Raw genomic sequence first — 21,348 nt, forward strand, 5'->3', positions numbered from 1 at the left:
AACCAAGAAGAACTAGAGCTAGTCGAAGATGCGATCGAAAACAAATAGAATTTAGGAAATAATTGCGGAATGATTATCTAAAACTTAAGTAACTCAGAGGAAGGAAACTAGGGATTCAGAGGATCCACTTGTAAAGATCAGGGAGATCTTATGCTCGTATATGGAGTTCAAACTGAACTTACTTGATTTGGTTTTCAAGAGATGAAAAGTATATGAATTAGAATGGATTCCATCATCTAACCATGCCCAGGGGACAGAGCAAACAACAGGATTAGACTAATTACCAACCAATCAACAATGTATGAAGATCAGGAAGGGTACTGTCATCCTACCATGCCCATGGGACAATGATGAACAACAGGGGTTCCTGACTTCATAAACATAAAAAGGAAGAAGAAATACTCAAAGCCATTGCAGATCTATCGTAATTTCAGTCACAACACACCATTAATAACTGAAAGTATTCCTTTAATTAAACGAAAACCAAATTTAGTTCATGAATTGAAATCAAATTAAAGGCATATGAATAAAATCCCCCATTTCACTACAAGCTTCACCTCTTAGCCCTAGCTAAGAGGTTTAGCTACACATGATTGGCCTAAACCCCAAAGCAAATAGAAAATAAAAAGAGAAAGAAAAGGACAAGAAGGAAAGAAATAAAATAACAGGAAACGAAAGAAGAAAAAAAAAACTTCACTCTCTCTCTCCAATCTTCTAGCTTCGTCCCCTGCCCTCTGGTTCAATCCTTCTCCAGCCTTTCTTCCCTTTTTTGCTCTTTTTCCCTTCTTTCTTATAGCCCCAGCGCCCTAGAGACCTCGTTTGATGTTCTGCTGTAGGTGGAATTCCTTACGCAGCAGCGTGCGCAAGCAAAGATTGCGGACCGAGCTTCGTTGTTGGTGGGGCCCACGATCAGTGTTGCGTGAAGAATCCAGTCCGTCCACTGGATTGTGCACGAAAAACCAGTCAGACATGACCGCTTCTACTCTAGTTTAGTGCAACCAATCAGGCTTTCAACTGTACCGTTTATTCTTGCGTTTACATGAGATTTGCCTGTGTGGGCATGCATTGAAGCAAAAGGAAATCTTGGCTGGGGTCATCCCCATCCCCTGGAGCCTGTGTACGGTCCAGATGGACCATACAATCAATGGTGGTGGCCCACGGAAGGCCAGACACGCGAACGCACGTCCCTGCGTAAACAGGGACTGCGTAACTCTTACGCTGTGATGATGGCGGGCCTCCATTCCTTGTCTATTTAGTAAATTCACGCCGTCCAATGTTTTCTTCACGAAAAACCGGTCGGACGTGATCAGTTTCTATCTTGTTTCAATGTGGCCCACGTTATCTTTCAAGTCACCGTCCGTTTTCTGTTTGGACGATCAAAACCCAATCTCCGATTACATTGTAAAATTTCTCCATCTAGGCCCGAGTGGCATGAGCCATATGATTCTCCTGGACGGTCCGGATTTGTCATCTGGAGAGCGAGTGGGGCCCACTGATGAAAAACGGACAGCTGCTGTTGGTCCGCTGTTGCCGCGGGAGAGGAAGACGGGTCAGCCCGTCTTTGACCGGGCTGACCGTCCGGTGCACGGCTGGTGCACTTCAATTCATGTGCACACACTATACATGTAGGTCCTACGGAGATGTTTGTGACACATCTGCTCCGTCCATCCTCTTTAGAACCTCATTTACGGGGTTCAGAATAAAATTGAGACATATCCAAAGATCTGGTGGGCCCCAAATCATGATTTTAGCGGCTGATCTGTCCGTTGGGACACTTGCAGGGGGATCCAATGGCTGAAATTTGACATGTACGGTTTGTTTTTGGTTTTTAAGCCATATGTGAAGTTTCGAACCGAACGGATGGTAGAAACCCTGTGATCTTGCATTCTGGCTGACTTTCAGGCCGTTTGAGCTTTGGTTTCTTGATTTTTCCGGGTCCCTGATGTGTAATCTTGTTGATCTTGGATCTCTAGAGTCCATCCCATGCTTTGGTGTCATTAGAGCGTTAAGTCCATGCTTTAAGCACCCTTTTCGGTCCAGGCTCGTACAAACACTCTGCATTACAAACACGATTAATCAGGCCATCACACGGTATCATGCGTGTAAATCTATGCAACAACTGGGTCTGATATGCAATATTTGACCCTCAACAAAAATCAAAGGCCATTGATCTAGACAGGGCATGATCAAATAATCAAGTGAAGAGATGGATATACACGAGCGGATAATTAAATGAATTAGATGCCTTTTATGATCCCCAAATAGTGAAAGATACAATGAGGCTTAACAGATAGATGATGTTGAGGATGCCATAACCTAGCTCTTATTAGATTCTAGGTGGCTCAATCCCTACACCTTAAGGTTACCTATATGTCTACCTCACTATTGTCATCTAATATGCAAAAGATTGAAGTAGAAGGTAGTAGGTAACATCCTATATTTATAAGAATTCGTATAAATTAATGAAGTGGGGCCTAAAATTCAACAAGACATATGAATGGGCATTAAAGAAACACTTATAAGGGTGCTAACATGCAAATCTTAGCATAAACAAGGGGATTCAAGGGATTATCATGCTAAGGGACTAGGATAGCACAAATTCTGGAACTCATGGTTTACGAGCGCTCCCAAAAGTTTATCTTCCAACTTAGATAACTGATGTTTTAGAAATTTAAAATGTAGGTCAATGATTAGTTGGGCAACATCCCTAAATTTCTATAGAATTAAATTCAATAGACAACCTACGTTTTGCCCTACTTAAGGTCAAAATTTGCTGCAAGTCAACATAATCTTTCACCAAACTTTAGCCACTATTGGGTTTTTTTTTTTAATTATTAACTCATCCAAAAAGTCTCATAATTTAGTTAAGGGTTAGGTGAGGGATGTCCAGAAATTTTTTCAAAAATTTCCTACTTTGATTCAGGTACTATCCATTAGAATCTTTACAGATAAGTCAAAATATATATCCTATGATAGAAACTTCTAGGAAAATTAAGAATCCAAGGTTTTCAGCTATTATAACCTATTCTAAACCATGAGCATATTGGTGTAAACATGTAGAATATATGAGAGCCCCAAAAACGATAAGTTGAACATGAATTTCTTTTCTAAAGCCCTAAAAATCAAGTTACTACATTCAATGACTATCCTACAAGTTTAAGGGAAAACATAAATGTAAGTTTTTAAGTTCAATCATCATTTAACACAGAATTTAGGGACGCACTTAGGTGTTTTGTCACTAATCCAGTGTCTTAAACTCTAGGATTAGTTTATTAAGCAACAAGGTTTGGCTTATATCCAAGATCCCGTTTTATGCTCTAATATCGTTTATATGCCCTAAGATTTCGGCTCTCGTGGATAAAACGATGAGCCAAGTTCACATGTGTTAACTTGAATATGTTAAGGATATTATTCCGCATTTTCCTCCAATTCACATCAATTTACATTCGCATAGCTTTCTTAGCATAATTGATAGAAATATAATCTTATTCTATTAATAGTTCTAATCTAGGCATCAACACAAAGTCCACAATCAATCAAACATAAGTTTAAACTTTATCCTCCCATTGAGGACATTATTACATCTTTAACAAAATAAAATCAAACTAATTCCTATGAATGCAAATAAATACAAGTAGATGTCTCTCAGGCAGCTCTAGCCTTATCATCTACCATTTATTGCCATGATAATTCATATTCCTCATCTTGATGCTCAAATTTCTTTATTGGATATTCACATGCCTCACCAACAATTGTTTGTCCAACAAGAGGAATAAGCTGCCTAGATTCAACACAGTGAGGGTACCTCTCAAAGATGATCACAATAATAGCTCATAATTAGTCAAAGAAAACCATCATGAGAAGAATATTGATTAATGCAATGCATGATATGCATGCTCTGATGAAGGCACCCTGACTACATAAGACGCTAAAGCGAAAATCCTTGTTACCCTTCTCCTCACTTACTAGCAACTAGTCACCAGAGTTATGTGAAGCGGGAATCCCCGTTACCCTTCATATTTCCATAGACCTAACTACGAGAAGCAGAAATCCTTGTCACCCTTCCCTTAGATAGTCTACAACTAGAAGCGGGAATCCTTGTTACCCTTCAATTTTAACACCCGTAGGGTTTGATCCACTAAGTCAGATGCCAATAAACGCATGAGAAGTTTCATCCTTTAATTATTCCAGTTCACCAATGCCTACACTCAATAGGTTGCTCTCTTCCCCATCCCAAGGTCCACCACACCCTAAAGTAGTTGTTACTCTCGAATAATAGTCAATCATGGAGTGACATACACACCTTAGTCATGATGCTACACATGGCCCATACTCCACATCAATTATTCATGGATCCACCATAGGTAAACCACATCCAACAATTGGATCCTCCATATAAACCATACACATGATATTCCTAAGAATATATCAATATAACCATTATGGGTTTCCACTTTTTTTTAACCATATTTTCAACACATGGGGAAGGGGGCTTCCTTTTACATAACATCCAAATACATATTTCCATGTCCAAATGACACATGGTCGTGCCATGTTCATCATCATAACATAATATCCATGAAAACAAGCATAGTTTCCTTATAGTTTCCAGATAGTTTCCACATGCTCATGTTTACATGATTCCATCTCCAAGCGTCTCAAAATACATCATGTTGAATATTCACAAAAATTCCAACAATATATCATGCTTTTTAAAAAAATAAATTAAGGGTTTTGTAATTAAAACAGACATTAATCATCATTGAAAAACCTAGATGTAGAATTTGAAAAACCTAGGCTAGAATTGTGTCTAAACTTTAAGGAATTCCCTACCTTTGCCAAATTTGAAACCCTAATTAAAAATCCTCGAAGAAAACGACACCTACACGAACCTTGGAGAGCACATAGGTTAGGATGAAACGGTCTGCTCTCTCTCTCTCTCTCTCTCTCTCTCTCTCTCTCTCTCTCTCATTTTAGGGCTGGCATGAGGGCATTTTTGCATGTGGGTTACGTGGAGAAAAGGGCTCACAACTCCCATTTATAAGTGAGGTGGGTGTGTTGTGTAGCACACCAACAACGCAGTGAACCAAGATCCAATCTCCAGTCTCACCCACAAACAATAAATAAGAAGAAATATAGACTAAAAATAGAATCAAAGCATTCTAAACAAACCACAAGACAAGATATATGTGGAAAAACCCTAACAAGGGTAAAAAACCACGGATGCAAACTTCCACTATGAAGAAAAATAAAGATTACAAGGCAATATACTAACATCTCCCTTGAAAGTACAGAGAAAACCCTTTGTCCATAACTTAGAATTATTTCTCATACCATAAAAAAGCCCTAGGGACACCTATTTATAGTTTAGGCAACTTTCCTTTCGTACCTTTCCAAAAATCGACTCAAATTTTCGCAGTCCGTATCAAATCCGGACTCAAATCTGCATATGCTCGACTGGTTGTGCGGAGTCCTCGACCAATCGAGTGGCACCCTCGACCAGTCAAGCACATCCCATGACTAGTCGAGCACCTCAAAAATTCAAAATTTTAACTTACTGAAAAATGAGTCGAGCCAGTCCACGACTGAGCGGGTGGGCCACTCAACCGGTTGAGCGGCCCCCAAATGTGGCTCCACATCTCAACAATCTCACACTTAGAGATACATCAATATAAACCACCCTCTTCTACATCTGGAGTACATCACCTCCCCGTCTTCAAGCCTGAAGACTAATCAAAGCTGAATAGAGCTTCAACTTCTCCCATGTGACCACTTTGGTCAGCATATCCACAGGATTCTCACTTGTATGAATCTTCTCTAGAGTAATCAATCCATCTTTTAGTAAAAAACATATGAAGTGATATCTGATGTCAATATGCTTGGTCCTTGAATGAAAGGCTGAATTCTTAGCCAAGTGTATTGGACTTTGACTGTCACTGTACAGCTTGCAATCCGCTTGCTTCTTACCCAACTCTTCCATGAAACCTTGCATCCACACCATCTCCTTGTACGCTTCTATAGCCGCAACATATTTTGCTTCTGTTATACTGATAGATACTATCTTCTGTAACTGAGAAACCCAATTGACTGCAGCACTACCCAGAGAAAAAACATAACCTGTAGTGCTTCTTCTGTTGTCGATATCTCCTATCAAATTTGAATCCATGTAACCTTGTAGCTTGATTTTCGATCCTCCATAACACAACCCTATATCCTTAGTACCTACCAGGTATTTAAGGATCCACTTCACAACTTCCCAATGTTTATTCCCGGGGTTGATCATGAACCTGTTAACAACTCCCACTGCTTGAGTAATGTCTGGCCTCGTGCTTACCATAACATACATAAGACTCTCAATAGCTGACGCGTATGAAACTTTAGCCATGTAGTCTCGTTTCTCCCGCGTCTTTGCACCTTACTCCTTAAATAGCATGAAGTGGTTGGATAATGGTGTGCTAATTGGTTTAGCACCTCCCATATTGAATCGATCAAGTACCTTGACTATGTACTCTGCCTGTGACAAAATTATTTTCTTATTTTTCATATCACGCTTTATCCTCATACCTAGGATTTATTTTACAGCTCCTAAATCCTTCATAGTAAATTCTCTAAACAGTTGTCTTTTAAGATCTGAGATGTCTTTCATGCTTGAACCGGCCACAAGCATATCATCAACATATAGAAGAAGGATGATATATGACGTATCAAACTTCTTCAAATAGCAACAGTAGTCTGCATGACATCTCCTGAAACCGTTTCCCGACATGAAACTGTCGAACTTCTTATACCACCGCCTCGGGGCCTGCTTCAGGCCATATAAACTTTTCTTCAGTCTGCACAACTTGTTCTCCTTTCCTTATGCCACGTATCCTGTCGGCTGATGCATATTTATCTCTTCTTCGAGGTCCCCATGAAGAAAGGCTTTCTTAACATCTAGCTGCTCTAGATGTAAGTCCTCTGCAGCCACTATACTCAAGACCATGCGAATCGTAGACATTTTCACTACCGGTGAAAATATTTTAGTAAAATCGATACCTGACTTTTGTTGAAACCCTATCACAACCAGTCTAGCCTTGTACCCTTTCGAATCATCATGTTCCTCCTTCAATCTGTAAACCCACTTGTTATGAACAACTTTCTTACCCTTGGGTAGAGTAACTAGCTCCCATGTATGATTAGACTCAAGAGAGTCCATCTCATTATCCATGGCCTGCTCCCACTTAACTCATGTAGCCGACTGTAATGCCTCTTCAAAACACTCTGATTCACCATTATCTGTCAGCAGTAGATAATGTATGAGTCTCCTCTCTCGAGTGGACCTCCTCACAACCGGTGTCTGTCACTCTGCCTTATAAGGCTCCTGTGCATGATCATCCTGTGGTACTGTAACACTCGTGTCTGGTAACTCTTCCAACTCTACAAATTCTTTCTCATCGGCTTTATTTTCCTGCACACTGTCCTTATGCATCACTTTTTCATTGAAGATTACGTCATTACTTCTGATGATTTTCCTGTTTTCTGTATCCCAAAACCTATAGCTAAAATCATGCTGCCCGTTGCCTATAAATGTGCACCTCCTGGACTTCGCATCCAGCTTGTTTGTATGCTCTGCATCAATGTAAACATATAAAGTGCAACCGAACACTCTGAGATGTAAAAGGTTCACTTCTTTTCTAGTATACGTTTCTTCTGGTAGCTCACCATCTAATGGTACTAAGGGATTTCTATTGATGAGATATGCGGCAATATTCACAGCATCTGCCCAAAAGGTCTTGGGCAACCCTGCATGTAACCTCATGCTCTTGGCGCGCTTAAAGATGATCTTGTTAATGTGCTCAACTACACTATTTTGCTGTGGTGTCCCTGGAATCGTTTTCTAATGTTTGATTCCATTTGCTGCACAATACTCCTCAAATTTCTTATCACAATACTCTCCCCCATTATCTGATCTAAGACATTTTACTGTTTTACCTATCTCGTTTTCTATCATAACTTTTCACTTCTTAAATATATCAAATATATTAGATTTATGCTTTAAGAAATAGACTCACAGTTTTCTACTAGCATCATTAATAAAAGAAACAAAATAACGTGAACCACCAAGAGATAATACCTGTGCCGGTTCCCACACATCAGTGTCTTCAAGCTCCAATAGATGCGTCTTTGGAGCGCGTCCTATCTTCTTGAAACTTACCTTCTTCTATTTGTCATACACGCAGTCCTCACAGAATTCCAAGTCAATAGACTTCAACCCTGGTAGCTTCCCTTTTGACAATAGCACTTTCATCCATTTCTCACTCATATATCCCAACCTCTGATGTCATAACTGCCCATTCACTCCAGTTGATGCAATTGCGAGTGAACTATACGATCCTGCAGTCACGTATAAAGTACCTTCATTCTTGCCTTAAGATATCACCAAGGCACTTTTTGTGATCTTCCAAGAATCACTGGTGAATATCGTCACATAACCGGTATTGGCCAACTACCCCACTAAGATCAAGTTCCATTTCAAACTCGGTACATGTCTGACATCCTTCAATTTCAAAGTCGTTCCGTCTTTCTGATTTATATGAACGTCTCCCTTTCCAACAATACTACATGGCTCATCATCACCCAGGTAGACTATCCCGAAGTCACCTGATACATAATTACGCAAAACTTTCTTACATGAAGTGGCATGAAACGAAGTACCCGAGTCTATAACCCAAGACTCATTCCTCGCATCAACAGACAAGATCAATGCCTTTGTGTCACTCTCCTCAGGTAGATTCACTGAATCCTTCCCGCCTTGAAAGCTTCCTTCTTGTTTCTTGAGCGCCCTGCAATCACGTTTCATGTGCCCTTTCTTGTCGCAATGTCAACACCCGTCTTTGTCTTTCGGTCCCTTGGACTTCTTCCTCGACTTAGAACGTTCGTGTTTATTGCCTCCTTTGTTCAGCGATCTTCCTCTTCCTTCAACGTTTAGAGCATTCCCTAAATCCCTTGAAACTTATGATGCCTTTCTTCTAGATTCTTTGCTGAGAATTAGACTGGTCACATCATCAAATTTTAGCTTTGTCGACCTTGAAGAATTGCTCATAGCAATCACCAAACCATCCCAACTGTCTGACAGACTAAATAAGATCAATAATGCCCTAACCTCATCTTAAAAAATAATGTCAATGGATTTCAATTGGCTTGTGACTGTATTGAACTCGTTTAGATGTTCATCCATGCTCCCACTATCTGACATCTTCATGTTGAATAGTTGTTTCATAACATAAACCTTGTTGGACGCTGATGGCTTTTCATACATGGTGGCTAGGGTTTCCATTAATTCTTTTGCAGTTTTCATCTTCAATATATTGAAGGCGACGCTCTTAGACAAAGAGAGTCGGATGGTTCCTAAAGCCTTCCGATCTAATAAAAACTATTTATCATCTGTCATCCTTTCTGGTTTATTCTCTTTTCCTCCTAGAGGAATATAGAGGTCCTTCTGATACAGATAATCCTCTATCTGCATCTTCCAGAAGGCAAAGTTTGAACCATCAAACTTCTCAATTCTAGTCTTTCATTCTTCTGTCATCGCTTCCAATAAAACTAAACTAATAGCTCTGATACCAGTTGCTGCGTAGCACGGCAACAACGCAGTGAACCGAGATCCAATCTCCTGTCTCACCCACAAGCGATAAACAAGAAGAAATATAGACTAGAAACAGAATCAATGCATTCCAAACAAACCACAAGACAATATATATGTGGAAAAACCCCCAACAAGGGTAAAAAACCACGGATGCAAACTTCCACTATGAAGAAAAATGAAGATTACAAGGCAAACCCTTTGCCCACACCTTAAAATTATTTTTCATACCCTAGAAAAGCCCCAGGGACACTTATTTATAGTTTAGGCATCTTCCCTTTCACACATCTGCGAAAATCAACTCAAATTTCCATAGTCCGTATCAAATCCGGACTCAAATCTACGTAAGATCGACTGGTCGTGTGGAGTCTTCGACTAATCAAGCATCACCCTCAACCAGTCGAGCACATCCCACGACTGGTCCAGCACCTCGAAAATCCAAAATCCTAACTCACTGAAAAATGAGTCGAGTCAATCCACGTCTGGTCGAATGGGCCACTCGACTGGTCGAGCAGGGCACTCGACTGGTCAAGTGGCCCCCAGATGTGGCTCCACATCTCAACAGGGCGTGATTGGCTTGTATCTCATCTTACTTCATGTGGGTTTCTAATTCTCTTGGTTCGGGCGATCTTTATCCAATTCTAATCTATTCATGATATTTAAGTCATCGAATAGAGTAGGGATACATAATTTTCTTGGTGGTCTAAAACTTAGATTGGCCAATCTTAAAAAATGACATGGTAGGTGCCAAAATAAACTTACTCTCGATTTCAGGGTACACACTTGATGATCAAGGCCTAAAATTGGAAGAAATGCATAGTCACGATAGACAAAAAATTGAAAAAAATTTGATAGTTGATCGAAAGTGAGAAATGCCTAAATCTGGAATCTCAACTATTGCATCAAAATAAAGGAACTAGTTTTAAGGCGGTCATTGTTCAACAATGTAAAATTATAGTTTGGGATCTAAAATTTGTATAATCTTGTACTCATATGATATCAAAATGTAGTCCAAATTTGAGTTGCGATTGGCGGTAAAAAGTGGGTAAATAAGAATGTTCAAATTTGAAAAGATTTGGCAAACTTAAAACGAATAACTTGAAACTTATGGAAAGTCCTATCAAGGTGAGGCATTCCTATCTCATATTTGGTCCATATTAGGAGAAATACAAGTCATTCAAATAACGGAAAATATTCAACAATTACTGAAGAACTTTCCTCACTCGATGGACACTGAAATTATGGGTTAAGGGTCTGATTTGACAATTGAGCAACTTTTATTACGATCCAATGGCTGAAATTTGACGTATATAATTAATTTATGATAGATAGGCATGAGATAATATTTCAAGTCATATGGATCATGGGAACCATGTGATATGGAAATCTAATGTCTAGATTAATGACATTTTCGTAGTTATTTATAATCAGAGACTTTTGAAAAATCTAATAATTATAAATTATTCTAAGCACGTTTCCAAGCAATTCTTGCTAAAGTACCCATACCTAAATCTTCACGATAAAGAATTATTCATCAAATAAATTAAAATTCTCATTAATTAAGGAAAAATATACATAACAAGCAATACAATGAACTTAAACTATTACGACAAAAATTCCAGAGCATTACAACTTGTGGGGCCCATTGATGAGTTTAATGATACACAAAAAAATCCCACAACACGGTAGCCCAGGGAGCTTCAACGGGTAGTGTCATCGTCCCTATTTCTCTCTATAGCAGTAGGACCCACTGGATGAGCCATTTGGATGTACAAAGTATACATCCAGTTGGGCCCCTACCTCAGCCAAAACGGCTGGACGGTGTGGTAAAAACCCATGGATCATCATTCCCAGCTATGGGGCCCACTAGCTGGACCCCAGGTAGGTTTCAACGGTTGGCATCATCATCCCCACCGTTCCCAACTGGTGGGGCTACATACATTACGGTGGATCAAGCGAGGTTCCAACTGTGGGGTCCCACAGCCCACTGCTTTTGCTCTCTTATATTCTTATATTTTTAACTTTTTCCTTTGTTTTGAAGTAGTGGGGTCCACTATACCCCTGGATCTGCCTCACTTTTGGGCTCGTGCCCTGGGTGGGCCTGGGGCAACAAAGAGGGCCCGGGGAAAGTTTTAATGGTGGACATCATGTCCATTGTTGCTTCCTGCCATCTGGTCCACTTAATGGACGGAGTGGATAAAACCCATACAGCCTGATGGACCCATCGGGTTCACAACAGATGGATGCTGTGAATATAAAATACATACATAGGTAGGGCCGGGGGGAAGCGCGTGGGACCTGCTGCCGCTGCACAGCGTGCAGGGCACATTGTCCTCACAACAGGTTCCCCACATAGTAGGCCCCCCCAAAAGAAGTTTCCAATGGTGGGGGTCATACTTTTCTAAAATGGAAAGAAATCCTATTATAATCCTAACTATTCATTATATTTAAATCTAGCCATCAATTTTAGTAGAACTTTAAAAAATGACTAAAATACCTGGTAACCTATTATAGCCATATTCACCTTTATAAAAATCAGCCAAACTTATTCAAATGGCATGTACATGAACTGTGCTTCCAAATGGGACCAATTTCATGTGGTCTTGCCATCATTTGGTAGCCCAAAAATAGACATCAAGATCACCATCATCTAAGCCTTTTCTCGTCTGACTTAGACATAGGAGGGTCCCCTGCTAGGGTCACCATAATCTAGGTACTCGAAGAAGATAAAGGAGCCCCTGACTAGAGCAGGAGATCCTCCGATGCCTAAGTAAGATAGGAAATCTGGGTCTAGTAAAGCATAGGGTTTTTATACGTATAGTTGTGCGTGCCTTTCACCATCAGAGGTGTTCCTATTTATAGAAGTAGTTGAGAGTTAACTCTATCTAAACAATTAAAAACAAGGATAGAATTCTCCAATCAAACTATGTACACGTGGGAGTCACTTAGCTATAGGACTCCTCAAGTGGAACCTGCCATAGTGGCCCACCCTACGCAAAAACAATCAACATCATCTAGGGCTGCCATAGTGGCCCACCCTACGCAAAAACAATCAACATCATCTAGGGTTAGAATTAATGATCCGTGAATGATGAGTTGAAAACTTGGGCCTACGAGGGTCATTATCATGAGTTGCTCAACAATCAATCATGGAGAACAACTGTCCTCAGAGCGGACTGCATCATCTAATTACTGTAGTTTTTTATCTATGGTCTACTTATGACATCTCATGAGGAACAAAAGGTTGGAATGATAAGGATATGCCTTGTGTATGGTATATAAAGTGGGAGATAAAATCTGGTACACTGGGTTGGGCTAGATCTTTTCTCCCTCTTCAAGGGTTGCTATGTCTTGATTGGCATGTCCTACAAAGAGAAGAAACAATGGAAGAGGTCCTATTTACTAACGTTGTTCTTGCAGAAACTGTTCCGAAGAAAATCTTAGAGACCATGAAAGTCGAGCAACTCACAAGAGAGCACGTTGCAAGTCATTTGCAGGTAGTCCTCATTTCTTTCTTGGTATGTCCTTGTGGTTCTCCTATGAAAGAGCAGATATTTATACTTTATTTATTTATTGATTTTCATGCACCCATTTATATGCTTTGAATGTGAATGGTAAGTATAGTTTTGTACTATTTCTGCTCTAAATATGAAAAATGAGTCCATGCATGCAAATCATTCGGCGGTATGAATAGTAGTCTACTATTGGGAATTATTATGGTCGTGCATAGCCAGATGGGGCGGTTCAACCATCTTTTGGGCAGTATGGATGGACCATGGTCTAAAAGTCATTCTGAATAGATGATTTGACCCTGGAGTTTTTGTTGGGAGAAAGATCTACACAATCATATCAGAATTAAAAGAAAGCAGAAAAGGAGGCAAAACATGAACAAAAATTTATATAGTTCCTTTTAGTATGACCATGGATTCACACCAATCTACTATGCCAAAAGGCAAAAAAAACGAAGAAACAGATTACAACTCTCTTTCCCACGACATCATATATACTACCCCAAATAAATTAAAATTTACATAAAAATTTCATGTAAAATTATGAAATTGGCCTTTCGATGAATTGTACACCTCTTATGATCGGTCTCCATATATCCTAACAGTTTTCCCATTTAATGTGGACCATTGAATTCTCGTATCCAACCATCAATTGAGAGCGACCCATTTACTTTTATGCCAGGAAATCAAACCATATGAATCATCGTAATGTAGTTGGATCTGAAAGATATTCAGCGTGGCACAATATGCAGAAAAACAGTAAAGAACAAAATAAGCGGATACTTCCTCATTGTGAAAAAAGCAATCTGGAATACATTATCCTTTCCCGAGTTGTTACAAAGCATATTCTTACTGTGAAAACAAATTATCTTAGCTTGTTTGGATCGATGGAATGATCTTTTCCATAAAATTGATTTCCTCAAATATGTTTTTATTTTTATTTTTCATTTCAATTAAGAAAAATCAGGTATGAAATCAATTTTCATTTCCATGCTTTCCTTAAAAAATGGTGATTTTGAAACAAGATTTCTACGTTCTTTAAGATAGCTAGCTCTGACTCCTTTTTTTCTTTTTTTTTTTTCCATTTACCTATCACATTTTTGTGTATATCATGAATGTTAAAAAAATAATAATAAAAGTGGTTCTTTTAGGATTCTTCGACATTAATTTTCTCCAATATAATGTTTTTCCTTCCAAATTTATCTTTTAGATTCCACAAATCCAAACAATAAATAAATAAATAAATAAAAAGTATAAAATTGACATTAAGCAAAAACCATGCTTTCCCATTTTCGTTTCCTTAATCATTTCCTACAAAAATCACTCCCAAAAACCATCTAAAGTGTTGTTGATACTACAAATCTCCATTCTAGCTAGAGAAATCTTAGTTTTCCACATTCTCATTTTAATTTTCCTCCATCCAAAAATAATTATAGAAATACATCCTCTATCTAGAAACACGTGGGCCTGCCGGACAAAAACCATAACCAAGTTGTATTCCATGGGTGCCCCTTTTACCAAACTAGATTGGAAGTGTACCATTGCAATTTCTTTAATTTTGAGGAATTTCCGCATTTCCAATCCGTTGAAATTTGTGAGTGGCCCTAAAGAATCACGTTTTTTCACATTCTGCCCGCAGTTATTGGATGGTCTCTGGACATTGAATTTGGTGAGTCTTTCAATTCGTGGCACAACCCAAAAAACACACCGTTCGGTTACTTTAACCGACTGTCTATAGGAGGGTCTTTCTTCATATAATCATCCATTTTCTTGGCCATATATGGGATCGCTCACATCATATTTAGAACAAGATTGTTCACAACTTGATGTAGAGCGGGTTGCGGACACTTTCATGGCCAAGATGGACCAAAGAAGGCCCAATTGGAGGTGAAAGTGATGAGGACCGTCGGAACCTTAAAGCAGGCATATCTTGCAAACCAAAATGATTTATTCAATACACCATATATGACATGGGTAGGAGAAACTACTTTAGCCAACCAACCTTGCCATGCCGGGTTTCCCACATGCCGGATTTGTGAGATTACATCATAACTCTTGATCCATTTAATTTCATTTTTACTATTTTATAGTAAGTTTTAGTTTGATCATAACTCTTGATCCTTTGAGCTTTAGGAGTCGTGCACAAAATGAAAAGGGCTTAGAAAAATTAAGAGAATAACATGGTTACGCATTGGACACTTACTATTTTTGGCTGAAAATGATGAAGTCTAGTAGAAATCATGATCATATATAAATAATAATTTTACTATTTATAGTAAGTCACTTTTTTTAGGGAGGTTGAGTTGGAGTTTGATTCTGAAACTTCTTCATAGTTTGATATCACTATTTAAAGGATTGTGAATTCATTTTTATCATCAATCAATTTATTTATGAATTTATTAGAATTTATTTCTATTTTTTTTATTTTCCCTCGTGGATTCGAGGAACCTCTATGAGGAGTCCAGAGAAGCTATGTGGATTCCAAATAATTATCCCTTGAGGAAGATGGTGATCGAATCCATCACTACGTTGCAACTGAACCGTAAGCAACCCAAGGTGAGCCTTACAAAATGGTGACGATTTAAAATTGGATCCATTTTGTGATAAATGATATGGACCATCCATTTTCATTATATCGATCCTGTCATTGGAATGATCCAACGGATGTGATTTTTTCAACGTCGTCTATTGGGAATGGGGTGGACCATATGCAAAGTCCAGATTGATAATGTAACTGACTACAAACCCAAATGCAACTATGTGCATGGGAAGGTTCCCATGCACTTAGTATGTGGAGCATCTATCGCACACACTGATTATTTAAAGTGCATGGAGTATCTATCACACACACTGATTATTTCATCTATCAACAAATGCTCATTATTTCATTTTTGTTATCTGGCCAGTGTACCTGAGATTTCTTTACTTGAATGTAGAAGTACCGGTCATATTTGAAGAAGCTGAGCTCGTCCTTGCCACAACATTGCGACAAATCATCAGCCCACCAGGTAAGCTTGGCGTTGGGAACTAAACAAAAGATCGATGATGCAACCTTAAAATCATTGCAGCAATTCGTAGCGATGGAGAAGAGGAATGCCGCCTACCAAGCTGAGATTAGCAAAAGTTTGAAATCCAAGAGTGAAAGCGGACCATCAGCATTAACCCAACAAAATAATGGCATTGCTGTGGAAGATGATTTTTTCGATGAGCTAATTGGACAGTTTGGTAAGGGCTCTCCACAACAAGCATCTGCGGTGACCGGTATTCATGTTGAGTCTCCAACTGATGGAAGTGCATTCTTATAATTTGTAGAGAAATGCAAGGTGACTCATGCCTGGATAGATTGAACGAAGGATATTGAGTTTTTCCAAAATAAAAGAAAAAAAGAAGTTGGATTTCTCATATATGAAATCGGAAAAAATAAATAAAAATATGTTGCCTTTCATGATTGTTGGTGACCACTCAATTATGAATTATGGTCTCTCAGTGAATGGAGCATCATTTGATTTTGATATAATGGTCCAAGGATGCTATTAATAAAGAGACAACACCTTGAGCTAGAAAGCCTAGAAAACATAAAAAGGAATGTCTTTTCTTAAAAGGAATTTTAAGTGTCACGCCCCGCGAATATAGAGTGTGTACTCTTATACCCAAGTTATCGACTATAACTTTTACACAATGTGTACTTAAACTGAGTATTCATACTATTTTTTGAGGGGCATAATTTAAATATATTCTAAGTTCACAAACTCAAACACTCGTTAAGACATTTCACGTTCAATTATTCAAACCGTTCAACCTATACGAAACATTCATACACATCAACTAATTAAAAAACTCAAAATCATTCATTTCATATATAGTTGTATCTTCAAAAATTTTGAATCATCGTACTACAGCCCACCCATTTGGGGCTTTATTCAATTATAGTCAACAAAATTAGACGTTCACACTTGAATCAATTTTGAATTCCAGCAAAACTAGAAGAATTAATGTTAGTTTCATCCCATAAGCTACTAAATTAGCGCATTCAGTTCCTCTTCAAGATAGGGCCGCTACCCTTTTGGATCATCCACTAGTTCAGACTCCTGCCTTAGGAATTAGGTAACTGCTTCATCTTCAACATTATTTGTACAGTTTTTCCATCAATATAGGTTAGCTGTCCAAGCTCAGTGAGTGACCCATCATGGTTCATGCATATCATAATTAAAACAGGAATGCACGAATATTATGCAATGTATGAATGCGTAAATGCATCAAGTGGGTTGATGAATCTAGTTGTTTGAGTTTGATTCCATCAATGCATATCTTCCCTTCTAGGGTAGGCTTCCACCATCTTGATAGGCATTCAAACATTGTGGGCATTCAAGGATTGTCTCCTAAGTCCCCCAGTGTTGTAAGTACATACAATTTTTTCAGGAAGTGCCCCTAGGGAATCAACGCAGGAATGCTATGCATGTTGTGGATGCATGAGAGTGATTGATATGTCATATTAAAAGTAATCGCATATATCATCATGATTCAACAATATTGTTTAAGTTTAAACAATTTAGCAAAGCAATCCATAAAAAAGAATATAGTAAACAAAGCAATCACATAACTATTTTTAATAACAATGGTGAGGAAAGATGTTGGGATCACTCACCTGAAACGGATCCTCTTAATCGTTCATGAACTTCTACAACGGATCCTTTTCGGTCATCTTTGGTGTTAAAAACAAGATAAGGATCGAAGGTAGACATCCTTAAGTATTTTTATCAGCATTGGACGTTGGTCCATTCCTCCAACTGAGATTCTGGTGGTTCTGTCAACTAGAATTGTATGTGTTTGAGATTGCTCATGGCATTAGATTGTTCATATAACAACTCTTGGAACACACGAATTGTAGGACATTCATGTTTAGTGTATGTTACTTGCGCAAATACCGCAAAGAGTTTTAATAGTCTCCTCGGGTGTGACTGCTTCCACATTCTTCAATTCCATGGCCTCGACATTTCTTATGAGGCTAGCCACCCTAGCATCGACATCGTCTTCTTCCCTTAAGATGTAAATTCCCTATTTTCCTAGTTTGAGTCGACTTGGGATGGGTCAACTTGGCTGAAGTATCCTAAGATTGGGTGTTTTCAACTAACATGTCAAAGTAGTCCTACGCGTCATCAGGATCCTTATTCATGAACTCCTCATTGCACATAATTTCTACTAATTGGTGCATGGGTGAAGTCAGTCCATCATAGAAAAAAATTATGAGCCACCAAATTTTGTAGCCATGATGTGGGCAAGCACTTAGATGATCCTTAAACATATCCCAACATCGGAAGAAGGTTTCCTCCTCTTTTTGTGAGAGGTTCATGATGGCCCTTCTAAGGGTGTTACTCTTACGAACTGGGAAGAATTTTTTAAAGAACTCTCGAGTCATCTTAGCCCATGTCCCAATCGATCCCGGCCTTAATTAGGAGTGAATCCATCACTTGGCCTTCTCCTTCAATGAAAAAGGGAATAATTTTAGTCTTAGGGTATCATCTAACACGTTGTTAAAGTGTGGGGTGGCTACAATCCCATCAAACTCTTTGAGATATAGATATAGACTCTCAGAATCTAGTCCATAGACTTTCAGAAGTAGTTGGATCACTTTCTGTTTAAAGTCCACGCTCCTTGCATTATGTGGAAAACTTATGCAAGAAGGGGTGCTCGTCCTACCTGGTTATAAATAATCATGTAGGGTTCTAGTTGGAGGACCATTGTGCACAACATTCTCATCTTGTTGATGAGTTTGATTCTCAGTCATGTTCTTGACTAATCTAGAGGATCTTAGGTATTATGTAACATGGCAATGAATAAGCAATCCTTCAACTAGTCCTCAGTCACTTAAGAGATGAAGAGTGTTATCACAAACCAATTTGGACATAAACAACTCAAAACCTAATTCTAACCCTAAACCTACTTCTACTATGAAATAAATCTTCTACAACGAAATAAGAATTTTGAGATAAACTAAAGCAAGAGGGTTAGAAGAATAATACCCAATTAACAATTCTAGGTATACTCCCGTTTTGGAGTATATGAGCATGATCTCTGATGTCAAATCCCATTTTTGTTTTTTCATTTAGAATTCATTGGACATATATATATATATATATATATATATTTCACCCGAGAAGAAGAGCGAAGTACTTTAATAGAAATACATCGTTAAAACTGATTTTCAACCATGGTTTTAAACACTTTAAAGTACATCAATAGTAAAGATGTCTACTTAAGGAAGTAGATACACATGGACTAAGAGTGATCATCAATAAAGAGCAACTGGTATCCAGATACGTCAAGTGTCAAGTTGGGCCAGTCCCCATACATCTAAGTGAATAGAGTTGCTCCATCCAGCTATGAGAGATAGGCTTTTATGCTGAAAGAGAAAGCTAACTATGCTATAATAAAGGAAGTCACTTGGCTCCTGCTACGCTACTAGTTAGGAATGCCGACTATAAACAAGTCATTCTGGGGCTAGGCCACACACACACACTGATGATTTAGTATACATTGATAGACACACAACAACCTTATCAAGTAGTAAGCCAGCACTTATGAAACAATGAACAACTAAGCACTAAAGCCATGGTTATCATAGGTGAAAACTACACCAGATTCCAATCCCGTCTTCCTCTAGAAGGAAAGCTAGGATTTTTTTTTTTTGTTGTACGTACACCACTCACTCTCTGACACCTCCCTGGACTACCACCTCTGACCGCTCCCCCCCATATGTTTAAAGGCACTCTCCCACTCCGATTCCAAAGAGCTAGAATTTATGCCACATGTTCCGAGGGACTTAACCAAGAAGATCTTTCTCTCACGTACGTAATTATCCAGTCGTTCATAAAAACTACTGTTATGCCAAGCCTATATTGTATTGGGGTGGCAAAGGAAACCAGTGGGAAGGGAAAAGTGACAATGTTAGTATCTAGAATTGTGGGAAAACCCTAACTTAAAAACTTGGAGAAAACTAATCCCACTTCTAAAAAAATTCTAACCCTAAGGTATTTCAGAAAAAACATGGCCTAAGTCCTTAACAACCACACCAAAAACTTGATCGATTTAAAAGGATGACAACCCCAAGTGCAGGGTTGTGATGTAGTTTTAACTCAATGAGACTGAGATCGAATCCTCAGGGACTTATATTTTTATGTTCTCTAAAACACTTTAGAACTAAAATTAAATCTAAAATTAACTATAGAATTGGATTAGAAATTGTAATGATGTAATTGGGTAAATTAAAGAGGAGAAATAATAGAAGAAAAAAACTAAAGTGTCAAGGATCCACTTTTAGCCATTCTGAATGCCTAATTCACATTATTCAATTAGATAACTTAACTATAATCGAAGTTCTATCCTATCCAGCCAGATAATAGAGCAGTTAATTCATCATTCACAAACTAAAATAGATTTGAATTTTAATTGATTCAGTTCTCACATGAAGTACCAAAGTATAAATCGAATGGAATTCAAAGTGTAAGACCCGTATCCTTGACCGTACCATTCCGTAGGCTTTCGCGGTCCTCCCGGTCGAATTCTGGCAACCCTCGACCTGTATCCGACGTTTGTGTGCGAACCTAAGTGGAGTCTTACATATCAGAGTCGACTCGACTCGAAACTTGTACCTAAGCAACCGCGCCGTCATCACGGTTCCAACGCCGTGACTCGCACACCGATCTGGTACTTGGGCCAAGAGATGTGGGCCCGCGTTCATTTCGAAGAAAACATCGCTCGTTACGAATTTTAAGAAAATCTCTACAACATGTCTCATCAATCAATTAATCAATCAAGTCAAGTACACTCCATACCTCAAGTACCACACCCATCCCTCCTTTTTCCACAAGTCAACTCTCTCTCTCCCCTACCCATCCCCCTTTTACAAAACTTCAAACACACCCATACCTCTCCATCCCCTTTCCTTACAACACCCATCTCTTATCAATCTATTACCTCTCCCTCTCTCATTTCTCAAACTCATTTTCCAAGCCACAAAAAATTCCAAACGTCCAACCCCTCCAATAGCAAGCCAAGTGTGACCCACTTCTCTACCACCCAACCTCTTATCCCCACCATCAAAAGTTGAGCATAGGAACTAAGGAGGCTAAGGGAGCAAGAAGAAGGCCAATAAGTAGGTGATCTACCGTCGATTTACATTTGAGGGCCCACTTATAGGTGGAACCCATTATGATGTAT

General features: G+C 38.8%; 1 protein-coding gene across 1 annotated transcript in view; it reads left to right on the forward strand.

Annotated features, from left to right (window-relative positions):
* Nucleotides 1-16,561, forward strand: part of LOC131231723 (two-component response regulator ARR1-like) — a 72,613-nt gene extending 56,052 nt beyond the window's left edge. Inside the window, exons 5-6 of the mRNA XM_058228025.1 lie at nucleotides 13,043-13,119; nucleotides 16,068-16,561. Coding sequence (XP_058084008.1) covers nucleotides 13,043-13,119; nucleotides 16,068-16,436 — 446 coding nt within the window. The 3' untranslated portion in view covers nucleotides 16,437-16,561. The remainder of the gene's footprint in view (nucleotides 1-13,042; nucleotides 13,120-16,067) is intronic.
* Nucleotides 16,562-21,348: the final 4,787 nt, after the last annotated feature.

This window comes from Magnolia sinica, chromosome 17 (genome assembly GCF_029962835.1).
Source record: "Magnolia sinica isolate HGM2019 chromosome 17, MsV1, whole genome shotgun sequence".
NCBI classification, from domain to species: domain Eukaryota; kingdom Viridiplantae; phylum Streptophyta; class Magnoliopsida; order Magnoliales; family Magnoliaceae; genus Magnolia; species Magnolia sinica.